General features: G+C 43.9%; 1 protein-coding gene across 2 annotated transcripts in view; it reads left to right on the forward strand.

The window, feature by feature from the left end:
* Window positions 1-21,102, forward strand: part of gabrb1 (gamma-aminobutyric acid type A receptor subunit beta1) — a gene marked incomplete at both ends in the record, with an annotated part of 103,844 nt that overhangs the window by 34,039 nt on the left and 48,703 nt on the right. For both annotated transcript variants that reach the window (XM_080783861.1, XM_080783862.1), the window contains one exon: window positions 13,942-14,162. In XM_080783861.1, coding sequence (XP_080639987.1) covers window positions 13,942-14,162 — 221 coding nt within the window. The remainder of the gene's footprint in view (window positions 1-13,941; window positions 14,163-21,102) is intronic.

Below are 21,102 nucleotides of genomic sequence, written 5' to 3' on the forward strand. Positions count from 1 at the left end.
GGGCACTATTTGCCCGTAAATCATCATGTTAGCAGGAATATACAGTTAAAGGACCACTTCACCACTTTTCAACCTATCTTCATATAGTAGGTCCTCACAAATAATCATTTTTACTCTGTCTGTGTCCCATGGGAGGACTGTGGGCAGTTCAGAAACCGTCTTCCAGTGACATCATCGATGGGGAATACAAGCTAATAGAAACTGCAGGTTCACTAGTCCTGAAAAGTTGCAATGCGAAAACGGAAGCCATCGTTCTCACGATAATGAAAATCTAAACATTTTTGTAAAAAAAATCTTGTTTAAAAAATAATCTGCCTAATGATGATGTCACTGGAAGACGGTTTCTAAACTGCCCACAGCCCTCCTATGAGACACAGACTGAGTAGAATCGTGCCATTTTATCATGATTATTAGTGAGGACCTATTATATGAAGATAGATTGAAAAGTGGTGAAGTGGTCCTTTAATATACGGTGACATACAGGTGTGATGGTACAATTAGGGACTTAACCGAAGTTTGTTGGAAAGTTTAATGGGAGTTTCCTGTAATATACACATCTGTATTCCATGCTTTTGGCGCAGTGAATGGTATGGTTACATATAACTGGCGATAACTGGCATTAAGCTAACCAAAATATAAACTAGAGACAAAAGTATTACAGTCACTTTAGGTCTTACGGCCAATTCATGAAAATATCAGTGTTTGCCCCTGCACTATACAGGCAGGAAAATGGTCTGCTATACTATGTGGGGACATTTGGTCTTCACACTTACAGTAATTTAAATTAGCACGCACGCACGCAGTCTTCCTGGTTCAGTTTGTCACTCAGAGCGATGAGGGCCGACGGTTAATCATGGGCCGCTGTAAACAGCTGGTCCGTCACGTCGCCTTGCGAAATGAAACGGCTAATCCTTCCGCTTCCTGTTTCACTAGTGCTTCCTGTTCCCTCCGCGGTGCACACTAGGAACTAAATACATTTACTTAACCCATTTAGACCTGAGGCCCATTAAAAAAAAAGGCTTCTAAAATGTTTCTATGTCAGTCGTTCTCAAACATTTTCTAAACTACATCTCAGAGCCAAAGTTTGTACTTTTTCTCCACTATACAATTATTTGAAAACTTCTTTACCTACTTTGGTGATTTTAATTTTCATTAGAAAACATACATTAACCACTTCAACCCTATACATTTTGGGCATTTGAAAATGGCCGATCTACAAGCTCACAATGGGTCGCAACGTGACGCATTGTGAGCTTGTAGATCGGCTAGTTTTTTTTAACTTGTGAAATGAGACATTCTACAATATGAGTACTTTTACTTTTAGTACTTTAAGTACATGTTGATGCTGATACTTTTGTACTTTTACTCAAGTACATTTTCAATTCAGTACTTTTACTTGTAATGAAGTACTTGCAGTATTGGTACTTTTACTTAAGTAAAACAATTGAGTACTTTTTCCACCACTGGCATTGTCACTCCCAAGACTTGTAGAGAAGTAGGGTGACGAAACCTTGGGATTTGATTTGAGCATGCATACGACCCAACGGAAAAAATGTGAAATATCTTTGAAAAAATTTTAACAACACAAATCTCGTCTGTATAGTTCCTGGCACAACATATTTTCAGATGGGTGTCCACGGCCAAAAAATGTATTAATTTGGCCTTCCTTGAAATGGAAATCTTTGAGAACCCCCACTGTCATAGAACCGTTGATGTACAAAAGGCACTGTGTTGCACCAAAAGAGGTCCCGCTATATATGATTACAAGCCAAATTAGCATTTTTTTTGTGTTATTTAGCAGCATTTGTCTTGTAGCGCGTTGTTCAGTCACATGTTAAGGACTGAGGCACAATTTCTGTTTGAAGCATTCTTTATTAAAGTGAGTATTATGCAAATACAGAATAGCTTCACCCAATGCAAGGCATGTGATAGATATAAAAATAACATCCAGTGGATTAATTCCTCTCGTTCCCAATTTCTTTCTTTCTTTCTTTCTTTCTTTCTTTCTTTCTTTCTTTCTTTCTTTCTTTCTTTCTTCTTCTTCTTACTTCCTTTTCTTCAGCCAGAGCCACAGCTAGTCTCAATGTAGCCTCAGAAACCCAGACGTTTTTATTTCCAGGGAGGAAAAAAAAGTCTGGGGCCGAGTCCACTTCAATTCGGCATAGAGTAGCGCAAACGTCGCTTACTCTCTGCTGATTTCTGATCGTCTGCACCTAAGTTAAATTGACACACACGCACACACGTATGCACACACACTCCTCTCCCTCTGTCGCTCTAATTAATTAGTCTCATGTCTCGCAGCTGCGTCTAGATTCTCCCGGCGGATCCTGGTCAGACAGAGTCAGGGTGCTGCTATTGTGCATGTTGGCTCACTCAAAACACTCTGCTACACCAGTGGGTCTCAAAGTGTCCTTGAGCGGGTTCCAAATGGCCCCATGTACAACGGGTGAGTTATGGGGGTCCTTGAAATGAAAAAGTTTGAGAACGACTGTACACTAAATGGAACCGAGCCTTAATTGGTATAATATTAATATTGGACACCTACTCTACCTCTACAAGCTTACAAGCTGTGTCTCATCACAACGCATTGTGAGCTTGTGTATTGGGTATTTTCAAATAGCCAACATATAGAGAGAGCTGAAGTGCTTAATGTGTGCTGATCATCCGACACACACACACACACACACACACACACACACACACACACACACACACACACACACACACACACTCTCTCTCTCTCTTCGACCTTGTCTCGCACGTGAGCTTGAAGCTCTTCCCGGAAGTAGGAAGAGTTATTCTTTGTGCATAGTGGCCTTTCAGCGCCATGGACAGAGTCACAGCTAGCTGTGCATGGTGGCCTTTCAGCACCATGGACAGAGTTACAGCTAGCTGTGCATGGTGGCCTTTCAGCGCCATGGACAGAGTCACAGCTAGCTGTGCATAGTGGCCTTTCAGCACCATGGACAGAGTTACAGCTAGCTGTGCATAGTGGCCTTTCAGCACCATGGACAGAGTCACAGCTAGCTGTGCATAGTGGCCTTTCAGCACCATGGACAGAGTTACAGCTAGCTGTGCATAGTGGCCTTTCAGCACCATGGACAGAGTCACAGCTAGCTGTGTATAGTGGCCTTTCAGCGCCATGGACAGAGTCACAGCTAGCTGTGCATGGTGGCCTTTCAGCACCATGGACAGAGTTACAGCTAGCTGTGCATAGTGGCCTTTCAGCACCATGGACAGAGTCACAGCTAGCTGTGCATGGTGGCCTTTCAGCACCATGGACAGAGTCACAGCTAGCTGTGCATAGTGGCCTTTCAGCACCATGGACAGAGTCACAGCTAGCTGTGCATGGTGGCCTTTCAGCACCATGGACAGAGTCACAGCTAGCTGTGCATAGTGGCCTTTCAGCACCATGGACAGAGTCACAGCTAGCTATAGCCATGGTTTTAATGATAAGACATTCAACACAATTACGTAAAAACCTTTATTAGAACGGCATATGTTCCACAGATGTGCAAGTGATTTCCTGTCCTGTCCTGTCCTGTCCTGTCCTGTCCTGTCCTGTCTGTCCTTCCTTCCTTCCTTCCTTCCTTCCTTCCTTCCTTCCTTTCTTCCTTATTCCCTCCCTTGCTGTCTATCTCTCCTTGTTAAAAGTTTTCAGTATGAAGGCAAAAGGCTGCATAAGCATCTTTGTAAACTGCAACGGATGCTGTACGGAGAGAGAGAGAGAGAGAGAGAGAGAGAGAGAGAGTTGTGAGTGGAATTTTAACCTCGGCTCTGAAAGCCAGATTAGCGACCGCAGACACGGTGGCCATGCAACATTATACCCAGCAATGTTGAAATGTAACCAAATACTGTACTGTACTGTACTGTATGCCTACTGTACTGTACTGTAGGCCTATTGTACTTAATTAGTAGCGTTATAGCGATATTTCTGGGTTAAAACAAAAGGGTTTTTGCTAAGTTTTCTGATGTGGTGGCAGTGGTGCTCAACCTTTTTCATGTCAAGGACCCCCAGAATTATCTGTATTTGGCCGCGGAAAATGTTGGAACAAACAATGGAACAAACCCTGTCTCTATGATAAACTGAAAATAAATGTTCGGGTGGGTGACAAAATGTCAGCCAATCATGAGCTTAATTTTTTTTATAGTGTTCCAGTTCCAATTTTTTCTGCTCATTTCTGTGTGTCATCACTTACAATTGCACCTGTTTAATCCAGTGTCCTGACTGGGTTCTCTATTCGCATTGGATACAATTGGTATCCTGACCTGATAATGCATTTTCTGTTTAAAGAGGTGGAGACTCCCTGTTACTGAACAAACAAACACATCAGAATATAGAGCTATTTAACACTTTATTTTTTTAAACCAAAGAAAATCACTTTTATACCTAATGAAACTTGACTATTGAAATTATTTTCTATACTTTATACTGATTAACACATTGGTATTGAATAGGAAATGACCATTGGAATTAGTATAGCTGAGCATTTAATTCAGTATATAACTTTGACATTATGGGCTCGATTTTCGTCGCTGCCCGAAAATTACGAGTATAGGAGCTTGCTCTGTCCCTAAATGGTATTTTGGTGTGTTCATGGGCGTGTTGGCACGCTTTCCCCTGAATTGCTATTTTGGTCACACACATTTGGGAAGGCGATAGTGGAGTTTAAAAACACCCGTAAGCCAAATTAGTTTGTGTATAGAGCGACGCGCGCTGCGCGCCTGCAATGGAGCTGTCCGCGGAGTCAGGCTGCTTCATCTCTCCTTATCCTCCCACGCATCTCTTTGTAATGTTCCTATAATCAGCACAAGTGAGTGCCTGCTGTGACCTGTCACTTCCTTGTCTCCATTGTGTTTATATACATTGTAATTGGTCTAGTCGAAGACGTTATTTGACTTGTGGCAGCCATTGTGCGCGCTTCCATTTTTGCTCGTTCAGTTTCATCACAACAAAATGGGGTTTAATTCCGATTTCCTGACATTTCATTTTTGCTTGATACTGTTTCATAGCGACGGACGGCGTATACACGCGCCATCTATATACCAAATTAAAGATCGAATTCCGTCGATCACACAGCAAGATCTGAGTGAGTTGTGACTCAATGAAAAGATGAGCAGCACAAGTGAGACTTCAAGGCAGCAACGCGTTGCTCTTCCATGGGCTATATGAGCATAGACCGTAAGGCTATGAAGCAATATAGAACTGGGCATAGAAAGGGATCTCTTAAAGGCAATGGCATGTGGCACGGTGATTGGTTTTAATTATTGTAATGCCCAAAACACACCTATGCATAATGTAACTGGTAGCGGATGGGGTTTTAGGGATTTAGACAGATGACCAAAATAGCCACTTTAAGTGCGGGAACGTCAGTTCCCCACTGCTAAATCCCCAAATAGTGTATGATCCAACGAAAATAGAGCCCGCTGTATTCTGTGTTGGAGATTCTGTGTTGGAGCGTGTCCCTGGGGACTGACTTTGACTTGACCTCCAATAAGCCATCTATACGGCAGATAATTGATCACCACATAATATATGCAAATTCCCTCCTGATGCACTATTACCGACTGCAAATCCAGCAAGTAACTCAGTGCTATTAATTAAGTACTATCAACATAAAAGCTTGAACTAAAATATACTACAATAAATCCGGTGCAAGTATTTCCTTTTTTTCATACTTGTTTTTATTAACAATATATTAACAAGCGGTGTGAAGTAATTTTGAGGTATTTTGTACGTTACTTGAGTAATTCCAACTTCCAATACTTTTATTCTACTCCACTACATCTTGCATCCAAATATTGTGCTTTTACTGCACTGCATTTTTTTTGAAAAATGTAAGTTACTTCATAGATTTGCCTATTGTTATACAAAACATAATATTATTAACCACTAGTAGATCTGCTATTTTCAGGTTTGCATACATTTCTTCAGAAGATTTGCATATACATTTGAAAACATGAAATTATGATTAATGAGTACTTTTTCTTTTGGTACTACATTTTTATCACAATACTTTTGTATGTATTGCACATTTTTTAATTCCGGACATCTATTTGTAACAAAGTATTTCTACATTGCAGTATTTATACTTTTACTTAAGTAAAAACAAAAGAGTATACAGTACTAGTACCACGGCCTATTGGCTGTCACCCCTTAAGGACCTTGAGGGTTTTGTCCCCTCCCTCCTCCCCACATTGTTCTGTCACCTAATGATCTGCTGTTATTGTTATTCCACTCCAGTCCTGCAGCCGGGCTGCCTCACACCTCACTGTGAAGACATCAATACCCTCACCGCCCGGCCACCCCAAAACTCCTATGTCCAAAAAATACCCTCACCGCCCGGCCACTCCAAAACTCCTATGTCCAAAAAATACCCTCACCGCCCGGCCACTCCAAAACTCCTATGTCCAAGAAATACCCTCACCGCCCGGCCACTCCAAAACTCCTATGTCCAAGAAATACCCTCACCGCCCGGCCACTCCAAAACTCCTATGTCCAAAAGCATTGGATATGAGGGGGAAAAATGTCTTACTTGTCAGGATATGAGAGGAAAAATGCCTTACTTGTCAGGATATGAGAGGAAAAATGCCTTACTTGTCAGGATATGAGGGGAAAAAATACTTACATTTCAGGATATGAGAGAAAAATGCGTTACATTTCAGGATATGGGAGGAAAACATGCTTATTTTTCATATGAGGGGGGGAAAGCCTTACTTTTCAGGATATGGGAGGGAAAGGTTTATGAGGGATATGAGGATATGAGAGGAAAAATACTTACTTTTCATATGAGGGGGGAAAAGCCTTACTTAATATTGGAGGGAAAGGGCTTACTTTTCAAGATATGGAGGGTAAAAATGACCTATCGTCGTTGTCAAATGGAAACCTTTTTCCGTAAATCAATGAGCTACCTGATAGCGTCATGTCATTTAAAGCATCAAAAGCAGCCAGATCTACAAAGCTCGAAATGCGTCGCGCTTTGTGTAGATCTGCTACTTTCACATGTTATGCTTTTGAATTGTAATCCTGAAAAGTAGCCTAATACAGTTTTGGACGTGATGAGGTTTCCAGCCGACAACGGTGTCCAAATCCCTTACTTTTCAGGAGAAAACAAAAACACATGACGGAGTTACAAGGTTTCTGCGTGACAACAACAATATGCACGAGAGCTTAGAGTGGGATTTAGTGGACAGAGTGGCTACAGGCAGTGTTGCCAAGTCTGCTCATTATGAGCGACTTTGGGCTCCTTCTTTTTCCTGTAAAGGCACTTGTAAATATTGGCAGTTTGTTGCAGGTTGCAGAGACTTTCGTGTGCTTGTTTCTTAAGTGTATAGTTGCTTATTTGGCTCTTGCTATACCTAATAATGTTTATGTGGCTCTCAGGCATTTTTCACGTCAAGGACCCTCTAAATTGTGTATTTGTGGGGGTGTATATTGTCTGTAAATATGTTGATGGCAAAAGTGTGAAAAACTAATTTTTCATTTGGTGTTTAACTGAACTCTAACTATACATGCACGCACGCATGCACCCACACAAACAGTATATATATATATATATATATATACATCCTTAAGTTCCATGTCTGCATTCTGTGTACACTCGCTTTTGAATACATTAATAAATTATCATAGCACATGGCCATGGAGAATACTAATTTGTGATTGGCCGGAGGGTGCATGTACCCAGCTGTGTGCAATGCATTTCAGATAAGCAGTCAGCGCATCTATCTCATCATCGCCGTTCTGAATCGATATGCCGTATAAAAATAGTACAGTATTAATTTAAGAGCGGTTTATCAGTGGCGCGCAAAACCTTTTCATGTCAAGGACCCCCAAAATCATAAGTAGCCACTGCTCTTATACCGAGTGGATCCCGGGATTCCGTGAGCATCATTTCCAGCCTTGATGTGATTTGTCACATTAACTCATTTCGACCGAGACCGGTTCTAGAAAATGTCTTCTAAATCCTGACAGTTGTTTCTGTCGACTAAAACTAAGACGAAACATTTTCGTCGACTGCCTTTTTCCACTGACGAAAACCTAAATGGAAACTAAATTAAAACTACGCTATCATGACTAAAACTAAGACTAAATATATTGACAATTTCGTCAACAAATTTAAACTAGACTAAAATGTTAGGAAGGGACTAGTGGACAAGAGATCCAGTATAAGTCATTTTACACTTTGTTGCATGCTGAAAGTGAGCGTTGTAGATCGGCTATTTTCAGCAAGTGTAAAAACAGTCATTATGACGGCCCACCAAAATACATTTCAGTCAACTAAATCAACGGTAGATTTAGTCGACTAAAATATCATGATATTTAGTCGACTAAAACTAGACTAACACTAAAACATTCCAGGTGACTAAAATGTGACTAAAACTAAATGAGAGAGACTAGTAGTACTACAGTATATGACTAAAATAGAAATTTGCTGTCAAAAACAACACTACTCTGAACACTGAAGTCAAAGTACAAATTTGGGCTCTGAGATGTAGTGGCGTTGAAGTAAAAGTACTGGAAATTGGAAATACTCATACCCCCCATACCTTCACTTAATGCGGCCCTCAAGTTAATTTCAGAATATTGATATATTATTGATTTCAGCTGTTACAATTCCAAACATGCATGACACGCTTGAATTACTTCAGTCTATATTAGTAGACTAGTATTAGTATTCACATAATAAAAAAAGAAATCGGTCCAATGTATTTGTATTTAGTTAATAAAGTTAACATATAACTGAATGCATTTGAAATTTAATTAAAAGGTTACTTTTCAGGATTCCAATTGAAAAATTGACGCGTTTTGAGCTTTGTACTGTAGCTACATCAGCTATTTCTGCTACGGCAGAAATATGCAATGTGACCCTCTGGGAGTGAGTGTGTAAATATAGTGGCCCTCTCCATCGTCCAGACCGTCCAAGCCACCTCCTCACCTGTGCGTCCACCATGCAGTCTCTCCCTCCAGCTGCCCATTGGCTGCACGGTGGGATGTATAGAGGTTTCTCCAGCTGCCCATTGGCTGCACGGCGGGATGTAGAGGTCTCTCGAGTAGCCCATTGGCTGGGCGGCTGCACGGTGGGATATAAGAGTGAGCTCATGGATGGAAACTGGCCACATGGGACGGGGCAGCGGTCCAAAATGAAAGCACCACATGCTTCGACTTCCTTCCCAGGGAGAGGCAGGAAGGAAGTATAGGCCTACTAGAATGAGATGGTATACTGTATATAGGGCAGATTAACCCATTTCGACCTGATACAGTTTTCTACAGTTTTCTGAGAAACCCATGTTTCTATGTCAGTGGTTCTGAAACTATTTCATGGGACCCCAAAAATGATAAATAGGCCCCGCCGACCCCCATCTGAAAAGATGTAGTTCCAGTGACCACCCAGAAGCAAAGATTTGAGTTAAAACGCTCGCTCTGAAAGAATATATTCAAAGATTTGTGCCACATGTTCACGATAAAAAGAAAATAGCAGACCTACAAGCTCGTAGCGCGGCACGTGAGCTTGTAGATCTGCTATTTTTCAATAGCTAAAGTATAACATATTGCTTAAAACACCAAAAGGGGTTCCCGCCCTAAACAAATGAAATTGGAAGTGATGTCTCTATAAGAAAATGAACTATAAGAAATAGTAGACAAAAATTGGAACTGGAACACTATATAAATTTATATTTAAACCAGATAATAATAAATGGGTACTACTTTTTTATTTATTGTTTATTAAAGAGCTGTAGAGACGGGGAGAGAGCCCTATTACTGAAAAAGCACACTTACTATAACAATGATTTCTATCGGAATATATACAAAAAACGAATCACTTACCCTACATTTAATTTATCAAAAAATTATATAAAAGGTTGATATACTTGGAGATACAAGGTTATCGGCCGACAGCGAGGAATCGACGGCACACTGTACTGTGGTGACAGGCTGATCCATCACACGTGTGTGTGTGTGTGTGTGTGTGTGTGTGTGTGTGTGTGTGTGTGTGTGTGTGTGTGTGTGTGTGTGTGTGTGTGTGTGTGTGCGTGTGTGTGTGTGTACACACACACAGACTTTCTGAAGTATCTGTACCTTATTCTTCCTTGACTTTGACTTCTTGTCAACTACTTTTCCTAAGAAATATCTATACTGTCTCCTTGCTGTAAAAGTTACAGTTTTTATGGAAAACTAAAATCAGCCTGACAGTTTGCACTGGGCTGAGTTGATTTATTTGCAGTGGAGCGAAAGTAGCCTAACTTAAAACGGCACTATGTGACTTTAAAGGGATTCTGAAATCGTGTTTTGTAACTTTTGAGTGGTGCAACCACTCCTATAGACAGCTCTGTGTGTGGCTGTGTCCATGGCTGGCTGTGTCCGAGCAGGGAAATAGCATATTATCAACACCAAGTGTCAATTTTGCACAGGCTACCACACCATGCACCAAGTATCTCTGTTGCGCAGCCTCGCTGGAACTGGGCTGGCCCCCTGGGCACGTTCCTGGGGACCCCCGGCCCCAAATCTTCCATTTCTCGACCGTTTCGGATGCGGGGTGGCTCGCCGGAACCGGGCCGGCACCCTGGGCATGTTCACGTGGGTCTGGAAGTTTCGGGGACCCCCACAGAGTTGCAAAATATTCTACGTTTTGGCCGGGTCTGAGAGGCTAAATGTCATTGTCACGGGGCAACCCGTACCCTATATATAGACACTAGAAGACTCTACAATATATAACTGGTCATGTCAAACACACACTGCACACAGCTGCTTCCATTAATTGACGGTCATCAAGCTCCTTGGAGGTGTGGCTATGTGTATAGCATCATATACCCTTATCTGTGTTGCCTAATTCTATTGTAATTGTTTTGTGATTTATTTGATGCCTTGAAATACATTCGGAGTCTGTTAAGGGAACGTGTAATTGTATAGTTAGTCTATCTCATGGGTTGTGTTTTACCTTGTTTGAGTAGATGGTCCAATTACTAATCATTGTGGGTGGGTCTCACCTGGTATATAAGGGAGGCTGGAAATGTTGAGGGGAGATTTGCTCAGTTGGCTTGAGACAGCAAAGAGACAACATCAAGGGAGAGCTGCCAGGGTCTTCAGGGAAGGCATAGCCTGTTTTCAGTGTCTTTACTTCTTGGTTTGTTGTTTTTGTCTTTGTTAGTTATCAAGTGTTTAGTTCTTCTTACTTTTGGTGTATTGTGGCCAGTATTCTTTTTGCAGTATTTTGTTTTGCCTCAGACCCGGGCTGCAGTGACAATCCGTCATATGGGCTGTTCATCAGTTTTGGAGGTAAATAAATACAACAAAAGATGTACATTCTTGGACTGCATCTATTCTTGGAGCCTTGACCGCTCGGCAACTTTTACAGTCATCAAATGGTGGCCCGTGGCTCAAAGGATGAATAAATCATGGATCTTGATGTGGAAAAAGGTTAAAACCACTGATATAGAGAATAGAGACAGACAGGCTGACTGTTCCTATAGGCTGTTAACCCATTTTGGGCGGGAACCCCTTTTGGTGTTTTAAACAAAACACAACGTTATAATTTAGCTATTGAAAAATAGCAGATCTACAAGCTCATAAGCGCGCCACCGAGTGGCGCGCTACAAGCTTGTAGGTCTGCAATTTTTGATCTTTGCTTCTGGGGGGGATCCCTGGAACAACATATTTTAAGGTGGGGGTTGGTGGCCAAATACATATAATTTTTGGGGTTCTTGACATGAAATATTGAGCACCACTGATAGAAACATAGGTATTTCAGAAAACTGGAGGATTTACTGTAGAAGTAATTTTTTTAATTTCGACGTCAGGCCTAAGGGTTAATGAGAGCAGAACTTCAACAACCTGTGAAGAGCAGCTCAGCACTGTGGCTAGAATGGCTGCCGAGGATGGCGGTTATTTTTTTAATCAAATGTCAAAGATTTATGCCACATTTTCACGATTTTTCTAAAATAGGAGACCTACAAGCTCGTAGCGTGGCACTCGGTGCCGCGCTATGAGCTTGTAGATCTGCTATTTTTCGTCGCTGCCCAACTGAAACCTTGTATCTCCAATCTCCATACAGTACTATATTCTAACTTCTTGTCGGGTTTTTTTTTGTAGTAAATCAATGCCCTTGATCATACTATCATCACACAAAAATGTCAAAAGCTTTATTAATCCCCAAGCTAAAAACTTTTGAACTTGTAGATCTGCTACTTTTGCTTACTTACTTAATACATAAAATATAAAAATAAAATAAAATACAGACAATAACATTTTAATATTGGTCATTAAGCTACATAATATAGACTGAAGTAATTAAAGCGGTTCATGTGTGCATGCATGTTTGGAATTGTGATCAACAATATATCAATATTCTGATATTTACAAGCTTGACGCATTGTGAGCCTGTGTGGCTGGGATCTTTTCCCGATCCCGACGGCCTTTACTGCATGTCAACCCCCCCCCCCCCCCCCCATCTCTCTCTCCCCATTTCCTGTCAGCCTATACTGTCTGTCCCTCTATAAGAAATATAAAATAAAGGCGAAAGCCGCAATGTAAAAAATAAATAAATAAAAGGATCGACAAAACGCCTGTTGTGACTAAAATAGATGCATTGGATTCGTTGTTGGAACGCAGGCTATTTTTCTCTTCCTCCCACATTTACACCTGACAGCGTCCAAAAGACGGTGTCTCACACTGTGTGGGAGACTGAATCATGGACCCCCCTGCCCCCTCCCCCTTCACCACCACACTTTTATTATATTTGAATACTGGAAAATAAATCGTTTTTGGACATATGAGGTTTCCACCCGACAGAGATGATATTCTCTCTCTCTCTCTCTCACGCTGCCCTCCGTATGTCCGATTTCCTCTGATCTCACTCTCGTGAGAGAGAGAGAGAGAGAGAGAGACTGTGTGCGTGTGCGACCGTGTGAATGTGTTTTATACTCGACACATGGGCACCCTTTGACACAGACGAGTGCACAATAATCAGACACGCACACGCGTGTTCGTGCATATAGACACACACGCGTGTGTGTGCATGCATAGACACACACGTGTGTGCATGCATATAGGCACACAGTCAGGAGGCCACTGAGCAGGTTGTATAGGGCCGGCGACACAGCGATGAGTCACGCGAACGTGAGCCGGCTGACCGATCACATTGTGGAACTAATAAAGGGCAGTGTTGTTGTTGCTCGACTCTGTTTCCTGGTGCTCGCAAGTCGATTTTAAAAGGTCCAAATTACGGCAAACGGCAGCAGATATGACGTTTCTATACCCTTGCTGTCTTTCATGTACTGCAGTATATATTGGGAGGGGAAAAAAAGGAAAGGATCGAAACGTCTTATCTGCTGCTGTTTTGCCGTAAATACAAATTTGGAGCATTTAAAAGTGAGTTGAGAGCCCCCATCGTGTCTTTCTTGGACAAGTAACCTGTGTGTACATTTATTTGCACATAATTTATATAATTGTAAGCTTGTAGACCGGCTTAATTTTTTTGTTTACAAACAGAAAGGAGTTGTGTAACATGGTTAATAGCTTCCACTTGCCCAGGCATTATATTGTATTGTGGATCGTGTTCTGTGACTTTTAAGAGTTCAGGCGGTTGCCTTTAAGGAAATGACGTAACCTACTGCACTTCCCATTTCATATTGGCTTTGAAAGCGGTAGGTTGTGTTTATTTTGTTCTGCAGATTATTTACATATATGTACCCAAAGTTGTTAAGACACATACCGTGTTTTCACGGTACTGCATCTGCTTTATTTCCAGCAAATGTAATGTAGAAAACACGTCAGAGCAGAGCAGGGATTGCCTATTGTCTTTTGTACAGAATAAATCTACTCACTGCTGAGATCCTGCTCTATGGTACTTAATAACACAACGCAAGATCACGTCTGTTACAGTTGCATATGGAATGCCTTTAACGGTTCCACGTCTATGTATATGCTTCCACCCACCACAGGACTACACCATCACCATGTACTTCCAGCAGTCGTGGCGGGACAAGAGACTCTCCTACACGGGCATCCCCCTCAACCTGACGCTGGACAACCGCGTGGCCGACCAGCTGTGGGTGCCCGACACCTACTTCATCAACGACAAGAAGTCCTTCGTGCACGGCGTGACGGTCAAGAACCGCATGATCCGCCTGCACCCGGACGGCACCGTGCTCTACGGCCTCAGGTGAGAGTCGGGGGCCGCAAGGTCAAGGTTGTCTTTGTTTGTGTCTCCCTCGGGAGAGAAATATGTGTCTTGGAGTCACAGCCGCATGCAAGTAACAAACACGTTCACATAAGAAAGGGGAAAAACACCATGAAACGCCCAACATAGAAAAACGGAGATGTTGCCCACATTCCCTTGATAGAGTGCAACTAGTCAATAAAGTGCATTTGGCGATCTCTGTTTGAGCATTTTGATTGACAGGGGGTTTAAATCTATTATACACATACCGTGGGGTTCTATACCTCCTATGGCGGATGGCATTAGCTCGTACTCTCGGTACAACACATGCAAAGGGTCGGATACAATATTCCGAGCTTGTCGGAATATTGGACCCGTTTAGGAGAGACCAGGGGATGGGCAACTTTGACGATGGAGAGGATTTCCACACTGACTCCAGAGGGCCACTATACATTATTTCCACACTCACTCCAGAGTGCCACTATATTTCCACACTCACTCCAGAGGGCCACTATAAATTATTTCCACACTCACTCCAGAGGGCCACTATACATTATTTCCACACTCACTCCAGAGTGCCACTATATTTCCACACTCACTCCAGAGGGCCACTATAAATTATTTCCACACTCACTCCAGAGGGCCACTATATTTCCACACTCACTCCAGAGGGCCACTATATTTCCACACCTACTCCAGAGGGCCACTATATTTCCACACTCACTCCAGAGGGCCACTATGTTTCCACACTCACTCCAGAGGGCCACTATGTTTCCACACTCACTCCAGAGGGCCACTATACATTATTTCCACACTCACTCCAGAGGGCCACTATATTTCCACACTCACTCCAGAGGGCCACTGCCCACTATATTTCCACACTCACTCCAGAGGGCCACTATATTTCCACACTCACTCCAGAGGGCCACCATTTTTCCACACTCACTCCAGAGAGCCACTATATTTCCACACCTACTCCAGAGGGCCACTATATTTCCACACTCACTCCAGAGGGCCACTATATTTCCACACTCACTCCAGAGGGCCACTATATTTCCACACTCACTCCAGAGGGCCACATACTGTATCATATTACTCTTGTAGCAAAACATTGCCGATATTTCTTTCTGTTTTTGAATTGGAATCCTGAAAGTCTTCATCAGGGCTGGTATGATACCATACCTTATACCTGCCCTGATGAAGACTCCTTTGTGAGTCGAAACATGTTGGCTTTTTAAACTTTTCCAATATAGCAGCCTACCATGATTTTATATTCACCCTCTCCTCATTTGTCCACCTTTTTGAGTGCTCGGATCGCCACCTTTTCTGCATTTAGTTATAGTTATGTTAACTTTATAATAATAATAATAATAATATCTCAAACTTATATAGCGCTTTTCTGAGTACCCAAAGACGCTTTACATGGGGGGTCTTTACAGAGATAACAACACAAATAAAAACAACTTTAATAGAAAAAATAAAGAAGCTAAAAAAAACATTTAATAGGCAGTGAAAAGGGTTAGCTAGGGAAGGCAATGTTGAAGAGGTGGGTCTTGAGGGTGGTTTTGAAGGTTTGGAGGGTGGGGGGCATCTCTGAGTGCCTTAGGGAGGGCATTCCACAAGGTTGGGGCAGCAAAGGCAAAATGCTCTGTCACCCCATGTCCGGAGTTTGGTCTTGGGGACGTCGAGGAGGTTTGCATCACCAGATCTGAGGGAGCGGGAGGGGACATGACGTTTGAGGAGGTCACAGAGGTATGGGGGAGCCAGGTTGTGTGTAGTGCTTTGTAGGTGATCAGGAGTGTTTTGAAGTGGATTCTTTGTTTGACCGGTAGCCAGTGGAGGTCACCGAGGACTGCATGGTGTAATATGGTCTCTGGAACGGGTTTTTGGTAAGTAGCTGAGTAGCTGAGTTTTGGACATATGGCAATTTATTGAGAACTTTGGAGGTGGTGCAGCCGTAGAGGATATTGTTGCAGTAGTCAAGGCGGGATGTGATGAAGGCGTGGATGAGTGTTTCAGCTGCGGAAAATGACAGAGAGGGTCGGAGACGGGCGATGTTCTGAACTATGTTTATGAACTAAATACAGATACATGGGACATAAAACCTTTCAATAGTTTAAGTGCAAACGGGCGCTCAATGTTGTGGCACGGGGTTTCCTTGTCATGAATCCATGGGTCCGCCTGCAGTCCTACCACTTACCAGTAGAGGGCCGAGTGCTTCAACGTTGGAGAGCCTCAATGGGGGCTTGGGGTGACCTCAGTAGTTTTTGTGTGTAGTGTGTGTGTGTGTGTGCGTGTGCGTGTGCGTGTGCGTGTGCGTGTGTGTGTGTGTGTGTGTGTGTGTGTGTGTGCGTGTGCGTGTGCGTGTGTTCATGTCAAGGACCCCAAAAATTATATGTAATATGCCTCCGCCCCCCCCCCATCTGAAAATATGTTGTTCCAGGGACCTTCCCAGAAGCAAAGATTTTAGTTAAAATGTTCACTCTGTAATAACATATAATCAAAGCTTTGAGGCACATTTTCACGATTTTTCTAAAATAGCAGACCATAGCGCGGCACTCGGTGCCGCGCTATGAGCTTGTAGATCTGCTATTTTTCAACAGCTAAAGTATAGCATAATGCTTTAAAACACCCAAAGGGGTCCCCGTCCCACAATGGGTTAATGTTCTGTAATGCCATGTCCACGCCCCGCTGTTGCCATGGTGTCCCTTGAGATCCTATAAGAGAAGTGACTCTCAGCACCTGAGCTGATCCAGAGCTATAGCGATGTCCCGGTATACCGATACCAGTATCTGCCCTCTCTCTCTCTCTCTCTCTATACGTCGTCCTCAGACGAGCCCTCCATCGGCGTCTCCAGTCATCTCGGTTCTCCGTACATCTGGCCATGCTCATTTGTGCTTTCTGCACCAGCATCTTTCTTTAGTACGTCCACGTCTTAGAGTATATATTAATAGAGACGGCACCGGATTTCTCCTCCCATCCACTTGCATTAAGTTGCTCAAAAGCGCATGAGGCGATTTCACTCCTCCTTCCCGGGTATAGGAACAGAGTGCATTCTGGGTTGGATTGGACCAAACTCATGCAACGCGCTGGCCGCTGACTATATCATTGCACGCGTTCACGTATGAAACAGCGGCGTTCACGTGTCATCATGAACGTGCGCAATGATAGTCAACGGACCAGCGCGTCCATGAGTTTGGCCCCAGCGCTGCAATACCAAATTCGGCCACTATGTCCATTTCGCATCAGGGTTTTCTCCAGGTGCCGTCTCTATTCATATAATACTCTTAAGGTCCACGTATGGTAGATGTGGGACGTCCTCTCGATCGATGCCCGTGTGTTGCTTCTCACAGTACAAGCTTTTTGGCCAGGAGTTCTTGATGTTCGGTGGCTGTGGCCATCTAGTCTCATCCTCCTCACTGCTATCTTCTCTGATACACTTGGTATAATGCCCCGTACAGTGGCCATCTAGTATCATCCTCCTCACTGCTATCTCCTCTGATACACTTGGTATAATGCCCCGTACAGTGGCCATCTATAGTCTCATCCTCCTTACTGCTATGTCCTCTGATACACTTGGTATAATGCCCCGTACAGTGGCCATCTAGTATCATCCTCCTCACTGCTATCTTCTCTGATACACTAATAATGCCCCGTACAGACGCTTGTTGGTGATGTGCTCGTCCTGGTTGATGTTGAGTACCACACGTAACGTTCTGGTGAAGCGCCCGTCCAGGGATTTCTGTAGGACTGTAGTGTCCAGCATTCACAGCCATCGAGGAGGACGGATTCCAGGGTCGCAGAGAGGAAACTGATCTTGACGTGTCGGGGGAGGTTGGATTTCCTCGCCAGGCAAGTGCTTTCCTCACTTTAAGGTCCTTTTCTGTGGAGCCGACCCATGCGTCCAGGTATTTAAAGCCACTGACCTCCTTTAGCGCAGTACCCTCTATTGTTGTTAGAGGCAGATGTTCTTGGCATTTAGCCTGAGGCCAACTTCAGCGCACACAAACTCCACTCTGGTCAGGAGAGCCTGTGCCTGCCTTACGTGGTCAGATAGCAGGCCGATGTCATCAGCGTCGTCCAGGTCTGTGAGGGTTTCTGCAGGGTGTCTCGTAGACCTTCTGGGCAATGATAGTGAAGCCGAGCTCCGGCTCCCTTCCTTTAATAGCTTGTCTCAGAGCATAGTCCAATGCTATTATAAAAAGGAAGGGGGCTATAGGGTGTCTCCCTGCAGCACTCCGGTTTGGACGTTGAATTCCTCGCTGTGACCGTCCGGCGTTGTCACTCGGGCTCTCGTTCGGTTCCCGTGCACATGCGTTCCCAATGGCTCGGAGCAGGTTCGGAGGAACATCGTATAGGCCTTCATGAGTATTCTCAACATCATTCCTCTGTGGATTGAGTCGAAGGCCTTCCTGAAGTCAATGAAACACAGCACTGCTGCTAGGTGGTTCCTCTTGACCTCTTCAAGGATCCTCCGTAATGCCAGGACCTGGTTCTCTCCCCTCTCGGAATCCATTTTGGTTTTCCCTGAGGTGGGGGGCGATTGCGCTCCTTATCCTGTTCAGTATCATGCGGTTGAACATCTTTGCAATGATACAGGTCAGGCTGATATACCACGGTAATTGTCAGACTTTGAGAGATCTCCAGACTTCGGTATACTATGGGATGATGTGAGAGAGAGACCATATTATTTCTGGCATGATGTTTTCCATTAGAGCCTGCGTTGCAGATCTCCAAGATGACGTCGTCAAGATTGCAGTCCTTGATTACCTCAGGTGGAACGCTGTCAGGTCCTTGATTACCTCAGGTGGAACGCCGTCAGGGCCTTGATTACCTCAGGTGGAACGCCGTCAGGTCCTTGATTACCTCAGGTGGAACGCCGTCAGTCCTTGATTACCTCAGGTGGAACGGCGTCAGGTCCAGCACTTTTCCCTTGCCTCAGGGAGGCTTTGACCCTGGCAAACTCCCCTGTTGTGAAAGGGCCCGATATGCCCTTATTTGGTCATATCGGGATCCTACTTTGCGGGATTGATACTTTTACTTAAGTAAATGTGAGTACCCAATCCACCTGAATACTTTAGTAAAAAACGAAACAAAAAAAAACCCGAATCAGTATTCACATCACATGCAGACGCACGCATGCACGCATGCACACACACAGACACACACACACACACACACACACACACACACACACACACACACACACACACACACACACACACACACAGAGGGTTGTGTGCCCATAGGCGTGTTCACTGCTTTGATGTGCTCACATCTGTTTTCACATTCATCTGCACTTGAGGTTGTGTTGTGTGTGTGGTGGTGGTGGGGCAGTATTCCATGATACATTGTGCGTTATTTGCGTGCTGCTAACGAATGAGTGTGTGTGTGTGTGTGTGTGTGTGTGTGTGTGTGTGTGTGTGTGTGTGTGTGTGTGTGTGTGTGTGTGTGTGTGTGTGTGTGTGTGTGTGTGTGTGTGTGTGTGTGTGTGTGTGTGTGTGTGTGTGTGTGTGTGTGTGTGTGTGTGTGTGTATAGGGCCCTTGGCAGGATTTCCACAACACCACTGCCACTTAAGTTATGATCTGAATTCATAATAGGGGGGGTTGGGGGAATGCAACTATGCCTGCTCCAAAGAAATAATTTACCATCAAAACCAGAGGTCATCGCCATGTCTGCTTGTGGTGGACACCGAACTTTAAAAAAATAATTACTAGTAATATTTACATAATGAACTTCATGAACATGAAACATAAATAGTAGGTGGAACCCATGATGAATGAGATTGTAGTTTTTCCAACAGTCACACACTATGGGCTGTATTTTGCGTGTCTTTAAGTACCAGGTCTTATTACTTAACTTAAGACCTGGAGGCGTGATCAATTGCCATTTGGCTATTCTGAGTGGCCAATAGGAAACACCAGATCCCCCACCATGCATGCACTATGGAAAACGGAGCGGGGCCAAGTATAGACCCCTGGGGGACACCTGTCAACAAACAGTACAGAGAGGGGTTAAGTGGTTAATGCATTAAAAAAACATGAGTGAAAAACCCTTTGAAAACCACCAGGCTCCACCGCGGCCGCCATTCTGCCTGCAGGGTCACTCAGGCTCCTTTTAAGGTCTCATATAAGAGTAGCATAGTAATGTGTCAGCACCACGTTGTGTTGGGCCTGGGCCGGCCTATAGCGGTCCAGGCACCCTTTGGCTGGTCATTCTAGCATGACAGCATGTCCCGACGAACTTCACGGTGTGTCTCTTCCCCCCCCCCCCCCCCCCCCCCCAACTCTCTCCCCGTTTCCTAGTCTACACCTTACTGTAATCTATCAATAAAGGCAAAAAAAATTAATATAAATAACATGTAGTGTTGTTGTTAGTATAGAATACACACTGAAGCACCGGGAGGAGCCAAACCGAGTTCCTGTTTCTACACAAAAAAATCACACCTGTGTGAACTGAGTGGTGCAATCCCCCCCCACCTCTCTCTCTCTCTCTCTCTCTCTCTCATTAGCAGGCAACAGAGCAGCCACTATCCCTCTCTCTGTTTCTGGCGCCCCCTACTGGTACTAATAAGTCATATACTCGTGCTCACCCATAGGTACATGAGACATAGGTAGACACGGACATTGCTGGTTGTAGGAGTGGTTGCACCACTCAAAAAGGAGGTGTTGAAACAGGTTGGGGTCAGTGTTAGGATTAGACAGGTCACGTTTAGGTGTTAGTCCGTGTTAGAATTGGTGCGTTAACACCCCAATCGCCCAGGACGAAGTTCACCGTCCTTTCCATTAGTAACACCCAGAGCCCAGGACGAAGTTTATTGATATGAAAACCAATCGCATTGCTCCACAGCCTACAGGAGCGCCTGTTGCGCAATCCTCGATGTTGCACAACAAGTGTGACGTCATCGTAAATGTGCTTCGTTGCTATAAATCGCTTTGGGTG

Source organism: Protomyctophum bolini (genome assembly GCF_963924005.1).
Source record: "Protomyctophum bolini genome assembly, chromosome: 15".
NCBI classification, from domain to species: Eukaryota; Metazoa; Chordata; class Actinopteri; order Myctophiformes; family Myctophidae; genus Protomyctophum; species Protomyctophum bolini.